The 11,843-nt window shown below is 67.6% G+C and overlaps 3 protein-coding genes across 3 annotated transcripts; 1 reads left to right on the top strand and 2 right to left on the bottom strand.

The window, feature by feature from the left end:
* The first annotated feature begins 1,595 nt into the window (after positions 1-1,595).
* LOC128901732 (uncharacterized) lies at positions 1,596-2,939 on the top strand. The gene is made up of 2 exons (XM_054183885.1): positions 1,596-2,765; positions 2,808-2,939. The coding sequence occupies exon 1, from the start codon at positions 1,836-1,838 to the stop codon at positions 2,745-2,747; it is 912 nt and encodes a 303-aa protein (XP_054039860.1). The 5' UTR covers positions 1,596-1,835; the 3' UTR covers positions 2,748-2,765; positions 2,808-2,939.
* Positions 2,940-3,834: 895 nt separating this feature from the next.
* Positions 3,835-4,934, bottom strand: LOC128901594 (basic salivary proline-rich protein 2-like). The gene is given in 3 exon segments (XM_054183666.1): positions 3,835-3,873; positions 3,980-4,439; positions 4,441-4,934. Coding segments are annotated over 3 exon segments (993 nt in total).
* A 3,203-nt stretch (positions 4,935-8,137) lies between these two features.
* LOC128901593 (uncharacterized) lies at positions 8,138-11,676 on the bottom strand. The gene is given in 4 exon segments (XM_054183665.1): positions 8,138-8,164; positions 8,411-9,925; positions 10,054-10,351; positions 10,353-11,676. Coding segments are annotated over 3 exon segments (2,037 nt in total). The 5' UTR covers positions 11,661-11,676; the 3' UTR covers positions 8,138-8,164; positions 8,411-9,494.
* Positions 11,677-11,843: the final 167 nt, after the last annotated feature.

The following is an 11,843-nucleotide window of genomic DNA, read 5'->3' as shown; positions in this document are numbered from 1 at the left end:
TTGGGGGGGGTCTTGGGGATCCCAAACACCTGGGTCCTTTTTTGGGGGGTCCCGTCCGCCTGGGCCCCCCCCACCCCCTCTGTCACGTTCCCCCCCCGTCGCCCCCCCCCAGCTCAATAAACGATGCAGCCCCACGGCATGGCCCCGCTTGGTGGGGGGCGGGGGGGGGCTATGGGGATCCAGAGGGGCTGGGCTATGGGGTGGGGGGGCCATAGGGACCTGGCTATGGGGGGGGGGGGGCTATAGGGGGGGAGGAGGGGGGGGCTATGGGGTGAGGTTATAGGGGCCGGGCTATAGGGTCTGATCTATGGGGTGATCTATGGGGTGATCTATGGGGTGGGCTATAGGGCCTGATCTATGGGGTGATCTATGGGGTGGGCTATAGGGACTGGGCTATAGGGTCTGATCTATGGGGTGATCTATGGGGTGGGCTATAGGGAGACTGGGCTATAGGTTCTGATCTATGGGGTGATCTATAGGGTGGGCTCTAGGGTCGATCTATGGGGTGATCTATGGGGTGGGCTATCGGGGCTGGGCTCTCGGGTGAGCCATAGGGTGAGTCTATAGGGCCTGAGCTATAGGGCGGGGCGCTGCCGCCGCAATGGGGTGACTCACGGGGTGACACCCCCCCCCCCTCCCCCCACACCCTTCCGGCCCGGCCGGTCCCTGTGGGTCCCCACCCCCCAACCTCCCCCGGGGGGGTCATCGAGCCCCACAACCACCCCCCAACCCCCCCCCCCCGGGGGGCACCCAGCCCCACAACCACCCCCGGGGGGGGTGTCATTCAGCCCCACAACCGCCCCACAACCCCCCCCCGGGGGGGTCACCCAGCCCCACATCCCTGCCCCACGGGCCCCACCCACCCCTGGGGTGGTTATAAGAGGCGGGGGGTGGGGGGGGGGCCCCTCCCAGTGCTCCCAGTGCTCCCAGTGCCGCACTGGAGCCGGCTGACGCCGACAAAAGGTAGGACTGGGCCACTGGGGGGCTACTGGGGGTCACTGGGGGCTACTGGGGGCACTGGGGGTCACTGTGGGGCAGTGGGGGGGCTACTGGGGGCTACTGGGGGTCACTGGGGGATCACTGGGGGTCACTGGAGGGTCACTGGGGGGTCACTAGTGGGGCACTGGGGGGGCACTGGGGGTCACTGGGGGCTACTGGGGGGCACTGGGGGGCTACTGGGGGGCTACTGGGGGGCACCGGGGGGCTACTGGGCGGCACTGAGGGTCACTTGGGGCTACTGGGGGGCACTGGGGGGGCACTGGGGGGCACTGGGGGGGCACTGGATGGCCCTGGGGACCCCATGTCTGGGGGGCACTGGGGGGGCCACTGGGGGGCCACTGGGGGCCACTGGGGGTCGCTGGGGGGGCACTGGGGGGGCACTGGGGGCTACTGGGGGGGCACTGGGCGGGCACTGGGGACTGTCCCCGGACGCCTGTGTGCCCCCCCCGAGCCCCCCCCCCCGACCCCTCTCTCTCCCCCCCCCTCCCCCCAGCATGTCCGAACGCCGCCCCACGGCGCCCCCCGCCCCCCCCCCAACCCCAGTCCCCCCCCTCGGGCTCCCCCCCGGCCCCCCAGAGCCCCCCCCGCCCCGACGATCCCGACCCACCGATGCCCGGGATCCCGGTGGCCCCGTGGCCACCCATCCCCGAGTGGGGCGGGGACGGGGACGAGCCACCCCCGGGCCGTGAGGGGACGTCGGGGACGAGGAGCAGCCGCTGAGCCCAGCCGGGGGTCGTCACCCGCCCCATGGAGCCACCACTGACCCGGGCCCCACCTTGGCCCCATGGACGTCCCCGAGAGGAGCCACCGTCGTCCTGGACCCACAGACCCCATAGATGTCCCCAACGAGAGTCACCGTCGTCCTGGACCCACAGATGTCCCCAAGAAGAGCCACCATCGTCTTGAACCCACAAATGTCCCCAAGAAGAGCCACCATCATCCTGGACCCCACAGACCCCATAGATGTCCCCAAGAAGAGCCACCGCCATCCTGGACCCACAGACCCCATAGATGTCCCCAAGAGCCACCATCGTCTTGGACCCACAAATGTCCCCAAGAAGAGCCACAGTTGTCCTGGCCCCACAGACCCCATAGATGTCCCCAAGAAGAGCCACCATCATCCTGTTGACCCCATAGATGTCCCCAATGAGAGCCACCAATGTATTGGCCCCACAGATGTCCCCAAGAAGAGCCACCATCGTCTTGGACCCACAAATGTCCCCAGGAAGAGCCACCGTCATCCTGGACCCACAGACCCCATAGATGTCCCCAACGAGAGCCACCATCGTCCTGGCCCCACAGATGTCCCCAAAAAGAGCCACCATCGTCTTGGACCCACAAATGTCCCCAAGAAGAGCCACAGTTGTCCTGGCCCCACAGACCCCATAGATGTCCCCAAGAAGAGCCACCATCATCCTGTTGACCCCATAGATGTCCCCAATGAGACCCACCAATGTATTGGCCCCACAGATGTCCCCAAGAAGAGCCACCATCGTCTTGGACCCACAAATGTCCCCAAGAAGAGCCACCATCATCCTGGACCCACAGACCCCATAGATGTCCCCAACGAGAGCCACCATCGTCCTGGCCCCACAGATGTCCCCAAAAAGAGCCACCATCGTCTTGGACCCACAAATGTCCCCAAGAAGAGCCACCATCATCCTGTTGACCCCATAGATGTCCCCAAGGAGAGCCACCAACGTACTGGCCCCACAGACCCCACAGATGTCCCCACTGAGAGCCACTAACGTACTGGCCCCACAGATGTCCCCAAGAAGAGCCACCGTCATCCTGTTGACCCCATAGAGGTCCCCAAGGAGAGCCACTTTTGTCCTGGCCCCATTGACCCCATAGATGTCCCCATCGTCCTGTTGACCCCACAGATGTCCCCAAGAGCCACCATTGTCCTGGCCCCACAGATGTCCCCAATTAAAGACCCGTCTGGCCCCACTCTTGCTGCTGCCATCGGGGGCGGGGGCAGGGCTGAGACCTGACGTGCTCGTGACAGGTCGGGGGGGGGGTGGGGAGGGACACACACGAGCCAGGCACCCCCCCGGGGTGTCCCCTCCCTGTCCCCGCGGGGACCAGCCCAGAGACGGGGGGACAAAGGTGACGCTGCTTCCATCTTTAATGGGGACATGGGGACGGGGACACGGGGACAGGATGGGGACAGGGACACGGGGACAGGGACACGGGGATGGGGACACGGGGACAGGATGGGGACGGGGACATGGGGACGGGAAGGGGACACGGGAACAGGGACATGGGGACAGAGACACGGGGACAGCACAGGGACACGATGGGGACAGGGACATGGGGACGGGGACATGGGGATGGGATGGGGACAGGGACATGGGGACGGGGACATGGGGACAGGACAGGGACACAGGAACAGGGACATGGGGACGGGGACACGGGGATGGGGACATGAGGACGGGGACATGGGGACGTGAGGATGGGGACATCAGGACAGGAGGGGGACAGGGACATGGGGACGGGGACATGGGGACAGGAGGGGGACACGGGGACAGGATGGGGACATGGGGACGGGATGGGGACAGGACCATGGGGATAGGATGGGGACAGGGACATGGGGACGGGGACATGGGGACGGGATGGGGACACAGGAATGGGATGGGGACATGGGGACAGGATGGGGACAAGATCATGGGGACAGGATGGGGACAGGGACATGGGGACGGGGACATGGGGATGGGACGGGGACATGGGGACATGGGGGTAGGGTGGGGACATCAGGACAGGATGGGGACACGGGGACACGGATGGGGACACGGGGACGGGGACGCGGTGACAGTGACGTGGTGTCCCTCGGCTCTACGGCGCTTCCCGCCGTTCCCCCCGAGTGTCCCCAACCTGGAGAGGGGACAGGGTGAGGGATGAGGCTGGACGCCAGGTCCCCTCCGTGTCCCCAAGGTCCCTCACGCCCCCCCCCCCCCCATGTCCCCACCCATCCCCATACCGTGGCTCCCGCTGTCCTCGACGTCCCTGGACGCGGCCTGGCTCCCGGTGTCCCCGATGTCCCCAAGGTTGGAGCTTGGTGACGCCGCCCCGCTCCGGCCCTCGCCCAGGGTCCCCGGCCACCCCCGGTGTGGGGGACGTCCTTGGGGACGTGTCCCCTGTCCCGGGGGACGTTGGGATGGTCCTTGGGGACCTTGGGGATGAGCCTCTGGTCCTTGGGGACGTGTCCCTGGTCCTTGGGGACGTGTCCCAACCTCTTGGGGACGTGTCTCCTGACCTTGGGGACGTGTCCCATCACCATGGGGACGCGTCCCATCTCCTTGGGGACGTGTCCCTGGTTCTTGGGGATGTGTCCCATCTCCTTGGGGACGTGTCCCTGGTCCTTGGGGACGTGTCCCTGGTTCTTGGGGACGTGTCTCCTGACCTTGGGGACGTGTCCCTGGTTCTTGGGGATCCATCTCCGGCTCTTGGGGACACGTCCCCGTTCCTTGGGGACGTCGAGCTGGTCCTTGGGGCCACCTCCCCCATCCTTGGGGACGTGTCCCCTGTCTTCGGGGCCACCTCCCCGGTCCTTGGGGACGTCCCTCGGGTCCCTGACCCCACGTCCCCGAACCTCGGAGCCGCATCCCCGGCACGTGGGGACGTCGGGGGGGACCTCGGAGACGTGTCCCCTGTCCATGGGGACGTCCCTCGGGGCCTTGGGGTGACGGTTCCAAACCGGGGGGTGACTCCAATGTCCCCAAGCCGGAGGGTGGCCCTGGGGACGCCACCGTCCCCGAGGGGCCACCCGGGATGAGGTGGAAGAGCCGGAGCAGCGAGGCCAGGGCTTGTCCCCAAGGCTGCTCGGGGACGGGGACGGGGACAGGGACGGGGACAGTCTCGGTGGGTCCTGGGGGGGGAGGGGGGGGGGAGGTGACACGGGCAGGGACGGGGTCCCCCGGCCCCACAGACCCCATGGTCCCCCCCGGTGGCCTTGTCCCCATGTCCCCCAGTGTCCCCCCCATGTCCCCAATGTCCCCATGTCCCCCCCCATGTCCCCATGTCCCCGTGTCCCCACTGTCCCTATGTCCCCTTTGTCCCTAATGTCCCCATGTCCCCCTTGTCCCCATGTCCCTACTGTCCCCATGTCCCCCCATGTCCCCCTTGTCCCCACTGTCCCCATGTCCCCCCATGTCCCCTTTGTCCCCACGTCCCCACTGTCCCCATGTCCGTTCTTCTCATGTGTCCCCATGTCCCCAATGTCCCCATGTCCCCCACGTCCCCCACTGTCCCCCATGTCCCCATGTGTCCCCATGTCCTCAATGTCCCCATGTCCCCACTGTCCCCGTGTCCCCCATGTCCCCACTGTCCCTGTGTCCCCCAGTGTCCCCCATGTCCCCTTTCTCCCCATGTGTCCCCATGTCCCCAATGTCCCTGTGTCCCCCACGTCCCCCACTGTCCCCACCCATGCCCCCCTTTTCCCCCCTTTGTCTCCGTGTCCCCAGTGTCCCCTTGTCCCCCATTGTCCCCCCATGCCCCCCTTATCCCCCCATGTCCCCCCATGTCCCCTTTGTCCCATGTCCCCCTTTGTCCCCGTGTCCCCACGCGTCCCCTCACCCCCCCAGCAGCAGCAGCAGCGTCCCCAGTGCCACCGCGAGTGTCCCCGTCACCCCCATGGCTGCTGCCCCGGCTCCCCTCGGTGTCCCCCACTTATAGGCGTGGGGACATCCCCCGGGTGGGGGACAACGGGGGGGGTGGCCTTGCCCCGGGGCGGGGACAAGGGACGTGGCTGTCCCCACACCCTCCCAGGGCCGGGTGACAACGGACGGTCCCTGAGCCCCCCCCGCCATGTCCCCCAGTGTCCCCAAAGTCTCCCGTGTCCCCAACCTCCCCGGTGTCCCCAGTCCTCCCAGTTCCACCCCAGTGTCCCCAAGGACCCCACCCCCTCCTGGTGTCCCCGGTGTCCCCAAACCCTCCCCGGTGTCCCCAGTCCTCGCAGCCCCTCCCCCCCCCACTTCCAGTGTCCCCAAAGCCTCCCCCGTGTCACGTGTCCCCTGTGTCCCGATGTCCCCAAACCCTCCCCAGTGTCCCCAGTCCTCCCAGTCCCTCCTCGCTGTCCCCAGTTTTCCCCGTGTCCCCAGAGTCCTGCTGTCCCCAAACCATCCCTAGATGTCCCCAGGCTCCCCGATGTCCCCAAATCCTCCCCCATGTCCCTGGTGTCCCCAGTGTCCTGCTGTCCCCAAACCGTCCCCGATGTCCCCAAACCTTCCTTGATGTCCTCAGTGTCCCCAGAGTCCTGCTGTCCCCGAAGCCTTTCTGATGTCCCCCCCCAGCGTCCTTGGTGTCCCCAAACTCTCCCTAATGTCCCCAGCCTCGCCGGTGTCCCCCGCGGCCTCATGTCCCCAAACCCTGCCCAGCGTCCTTGGTGTCCCCAAACCCCTCCTGGTGTCCCCAGTGTCCCCAATGTCCCCAAACCCCTCCCCAGCATCTCCAGTGTCCCCAAATTCTCCCCAGTGTCCTGATGTCCCCAGGTGTCCCCAAACCCTCCCTGGTGTCCCCGGTGTCCTGATGTCCCCCAAACCCTCCCTGGTGTCCCCAGTGTCCCCAGAGTCCAGATGTCCCCAAATCTTCCCCGGCATCCCCAGTGTCCTGGTGTCCTCAAGCCCTTCCTGATGTCCCCAGTGTCCTGATGTGCCCAGAGTCCAGGTGTCCCCAAACCCTCCCTGGTGTCCCCAGGCTCCCCAGGGGCCTGATGTCCCCAAACCCTTCCTGATGTCCCCAGTGTCCTGGTGTCCCCAAGCCCTTCCTGGTGTCCCCAATGTCCAGATGTCCCCAGAGTCCAGGTGTCCCCAAACCCTCCCTGGTGTCCCCAGAGTCCGGGTGTCCCCAAACCCTTCCTGGTGTCCCCAGTGTCCAGATGTCCCCAGAGTCCAGGTGTCCCAAACCCTCCCTGGTGTCCCCAGGCTCCCCAGGGGCCTGATGTCCCCAAACCCTCCCTGGTGCCCACCCCCCCCCCCCCATCCCCATGTCCCCGGCGCGTGGCTGAGCCCCGATGGCCACCCCCACCCCCTCACCCCCCCCCTGCGGTGGCACCTTGGGGACAATGACTCTTTGTCCGGACCCGCTGTCCCCAAGCCGGTGACAAGCCCGGGCTCGCCGGTGGCCACCGGCCGTGACGCTCCCGTTCCCCACCCAAAGGGGACCCAGGTGGCCGGGGCAGCCATGGCCGGGGGGGGGGGAGGTTTATTGCTTCTTTTGGGGAGGAGGGGGGGGTCAGACACACCCAGGGGTGAGGTGACATCCCCCCCCCCCATCCTGGCCACCATCTTGTCGTCCCCCCCCCCCCTCGCAAAGGCTCATGGGAAGGATTCGGCCACCGGCACGGAGAAGGTGGCCGAGCTGATGATGAAGACCTTGACGTAATGGACGGCCTGGGGGGGGGGGATGGAGAGAGGAAAAAGGGGGGGGGGTCAGGGGGTCGGGGGCGGGGGGGGGCGTAGGTGGCCGCCCCCCCCCCCCCCCATGGGCTGACCCAGGTGGCCGTGAACCCTCCCCCCCCCCACCACCACCCCAAAAGGGACCCAGGTGTCCGGGACCCCCCCCCCTCTCAAGGGACCCAAGTACCCAGGACCCCCCCCCCCAGCCCCGTGACCCCCCCCCCCCAAGGAACTCAGGTGTCTGCGACACCCCCGACCTCCCGTGACCCCCCCCCTTGACCTCCCCCCCCCAGGGGACCCAGGTGTCCATGACCCCCCCCCAAAAAGGGACCCAAGTACCCCAGCACACACACACCCCCCCCCAAGGAACCCAGGTGTCTGGGACACCCCCCCCATGAGACCCAGACATCTGGGCCCCCCCCCCCTTTGACACACACCCCCCCCCCCCCCAGGGGACACAGGTGTCCATGACACCCCCCCCCCCCACCCCCTCCCCAAGGCACCCAGGTATCCAGGACCCCCCGCCCCCCCCCCATGACACTGAGGCGTCTGGGACCCCCCCGTAACACCCCCCCACCCCCCCGAAAAGGGACCCAGGGGGCCGGAACCCCGCCCCCCCCCAACCCCACCCCCCCCCAAAAAAAATGGACCCAGGGGCCTGGGCCGTACCGCGAAGACCCCGGCGAGGAGGAGGAGGGCGAGGAGGAGGCAGACGAGGGCGAGGAAGACGAGGGGGCAGCCGGGGGGGGGCGTCTGGGGCTGGGGGGCGTCTGGTGGGGGGGGGAAAGGGGGGGAGGGGGGGTGGGCAAAGAGGGGCGGGGTCAGCGCCGGGCCCCGCCCCTACCCCTAAGCCCCCGCCCCCCCCCCCCGGGAGACGCCCTTTGGCCCCACGCACCTGCCTGCGGTCACGCCCCCCGAGCGGGAAACCACGCCCCCTCCAGCCCAGACCCCGCCCACTTACTCCTGGCCACGCCCCTTCCCGCCCCCCGCCTTCAGGCCCCGCCCCCCCGCCTCACCTGGGGCGTGGCCTCGGCTGCCGCCCCCCTCGCTGGGGCGCGTCGGCGGCGACGTCATCGGTGATGTCATCGGCCGGGCAGGGAGGTTCTTTGAGGGGTCGGGGGGGGTCGCTCCGCCCCGGCGCTGAGGTCACCCGTGACGTCATCCCGGGCAGAAAGGGCTCCCGGCAGGGAGGGGGCGGCGCCGCCCCCCGGTGATGTCAGCGAGGGCAGCTCCCCGGGTGACGTCATCGCTGACGTCAGCCTGGGGACAGACGTCCCGCCCCGCGCCCCCGCCGGGGAGGAAGGAAGTGATGTCATCCTCAGGCGTGACATCATCGGGGAAGTCGTTCCAAGCGGAAGCGTCACCGACGATGTCACCGATGAGGTCACCGGCAGGTCGGAGCTCCGGGCCAATAGCGTCTCCCGGCAGGGAGGAAGTGACATCACCCGCGGCGCTGATGTCAGCGGAAGGGGCAGCCCCCGGCCCGGGAAACGTGATGTCATCCCTTGCGATGACATCATTAGTGAGGTCACCTCCGGGGATGACCTCATCAGTGAGGTCACCCCCGGGAAGGGAGGGAATGACATCGTGGCCAGCGATGACATCACCAGCGCAGATGGCCCCAGGAGGGGGGATGTTGTCCCCAGCGATGATGTCAGCAGCGAGGTCCCTTCGGGGGTATGACGTCATGGGTGAGGCCGTCCCCAGGAAGGGAGGAAGTGACATCGGCCTCGGTGATGACATCACCAGCGGGGGCTTCCTCAGGGGGGACGGAAGTGACGTCACCTCCGCCCACGATGATGTCACCCCCCAGGGACCGAGGAAGTGACGTCGCCCCCGGCCGTGACCTCACCGGGGGGGTGCCCCGCGGTGACATCGGTGCTGATGTCATCGCCGGGGACGTCCTCGTCCCTCGTCCTCGGCGGGGGGGGCCGTCACCGTGATGGTGATGCCACCGGCAGCGCAGGTGTCCCCCGTCCCCCGTGTCCCCCGCAATGGCCACCTCTCCGACCCCGTCCCCAACGTCCCGCGGGGCTGGGACGTCCCTGTCCCCAACGTCCTCGTCCCCAACGTCCTCGCCTCTAATGTCCCCGACGTCCCTCAGGGCGGGGACGTCCCTGTCCCCAACATCCTTGTCCCAACGTCCTCGCCTCTAATGTCCCCGACGTCCCTCAGGGCGGGGACGTCCCTGTCCCCAATGTCCCTGTCCCCGAAGCCCTCGCCTCTAATGTCCCCAACATCCCTCGGGGCAGGGACGTCCCTGTCCCCAACGTCCCTGTCCCCAAAGCCCTGTAGGGCGGGGATGTCCCTGTCCCCAATGTCCTTGTCCCCAAAGTCCTCACCTCCAATGTCCCCAACGTCCCTCGAGGCGGGGACATCCCTGTCCGCAATGTCCCTGTCCCCAACGTCCTCGTCCCCAACGTCCTCGTCCCCAAAGCCCTGTGGGGCGGGGATGTCCCCTGACCCTAAAGCCCTCGCCTCTAATGTCCCCAACGTCCCACGGGGCGGGGACGTCCCCATCCCCAACGTCCCTCAGGGCTGGGACATCCCCAGTGTCCTCGTCCCCAGGGACTGGGATGTCCCCAGTGTCCCCCTGGGACTGGACATCCCCGTCCCCAATGTCCCTTAGGGGAGTGACATCCCCCACGTCCTCGTCCTCATCCCCAGGGACCGCGATGTCCCCCAGTGTCCCCAAGGACCGGGACATCCCTGTCCCCAGTGTCCTTGTCCCCATCCCCAGGGACTGGGATGTCCCCAGTGTCCCCAAGGACTGGGACATCCCTGTCCCCAACGTCCTTTCCAGCGGTGACATCCTCATCCCCAGCAACTGGGACATCCCTGTCCCCAGTGTCCTCGTCCTCGGGAACTGGGACGTCCCCAATGTCCTTTAAGACCGCGACATCCATGTCCCCGGTGTCCCTTAGGGCTGGGACATCCCCCATGGCCTTGTCCCCGCTGTCCCCCAGGGGCTGGGACATCCCTGTCCCTGATGTCCCCATCATCTTTTGGGATGGCGACGTCCCTGTCCCCGATGTCCCCAACGTCTCTTGGGGCTGAGACCTGCGTGTCCTCAGCGTCCTCGTCCCCAACGTCCCCTGGGGGTGGGACAGCCCCGTCCCCGGTGTCCCTTGGAGCTGGGACATCCCTGTCCCCAACGTCCCCAAGGACTGAGACCTGCGTGTCCCCAACCTCTGTGTCCCTTAGGGTTGGGACATCGCTGACTCCAATGTCCCTTAGGGTGGTGGCATCTCTGTCCCCAACATCCTTGTCCCCAGGAGCTCGGGCATCCCTGTCCCCAACGTCCCTCAGGGTGGTGGCATCTCTGTCCCCAAAGGCTTTGTCCCCAGGCGCTGGGACATCCTTGTCCCCAACCTCCTCAACCAGATGGCCTGGGACGTCCCTGTCCCCGGTGTCCCTCAGGGTGGTGACATCCTTGTCCCCAATGGCTTTGTCCCCAGGCGCTGGGACATCCCTGTCCCAATGTCCCTTATGGTGGCATCATCCTTGTCCCCAGGAGCCGGGACGCCCCTGTCCCCCACATCCCTTAGGACAGTGGCATCTCTGTCCCCAACATCCTCGTCCCCAGGCGCTGGGACATCCTTGTCCCCAACCTCCTCGACCAGATGGCCTGGGACGTCCCTGTCCCCAGTGTCCCTCCGGGTGGTGACATCCCTGTCCCCAAGGGCTTTGTCCCCAGGAGCTGGGACATCCCTGTCCCCAGCGTCCATCGGGGGGGGTGACGTCCTTGTCCCCAACGTCCTTGTCCAGAAGAGCTGGACCACCCCAGTCCCCAGTGTCCCTTGGGTCACCGTGTTCCTGTCCCCAATGTCCCTCAGAGCCGTGACCTCCTTGTCCCCGACATCCTCGTCCCCAGGGGCTGGCACCTCCTTGTCCCCAACGTCCTTGGGGGGTCGCGACATCCCTGTCCTCCGCGTCCTTGTCACGCAGGACTGGGACATCCTCGTGCCCCGTGTCACTTGTCACCGAGACGGCCCTGTCCCCAACGTCCTCGTCCCCCAAGCCAGGGACGTCCTCGTCCCCGGTGTCCTCGTCCGCTGGGGCTGCCGTGACGGTGATGGTGATGCCGCTGGCCCAGGGGGTGACGGTGACAGTGTCCGCAGGGACACCGGTGTCACCCTCCCCCTGGGGGACGCCTCCAGCCTGTCCCCATGGGGGTTCGGGGTCCCTGGTGACATCCCCGGGGGTGGCCGTCACCTCCCCGGGGAGGGGACGAGGGGGGATGGCGTGGGAGCACCCCTCGGCCATGGGCAGGGACCTGGGGGGAGAGAGGGGACGGGGACGTCACCGGGGGTGGCACGGGGACACGGGGAGACCCCGGGAGGGATGGGACAGGGGGGACATGGAGGGGCCACGGGGGACAACCAGGAGAGATGGGGGGACATGGAGGGGACATGGGGGGACATGGGACTTCACGAGAGACCTGGGGAC

Source organism: Rissa tridactyla, chromosome 27 (genome assembly GCF_028500815.1).
Source record: "Rissa tridactyla isolate bRisTri1 chromosome 27, bRisTri1.patW.cur.20221130, whole genome shotgun sequence".
Classification (NCBI taxonomy): domain Eukaryota; kingdom Metazoa; phylum Chordata; class Aves; order Charadriiformes; family Laridae; genus Rissa; species Rissa tridactyla.
Note: the sequence above shows the minus strand (reverse complement) of the source record. Positions and strands in the feature narration are given on the sequence as shown.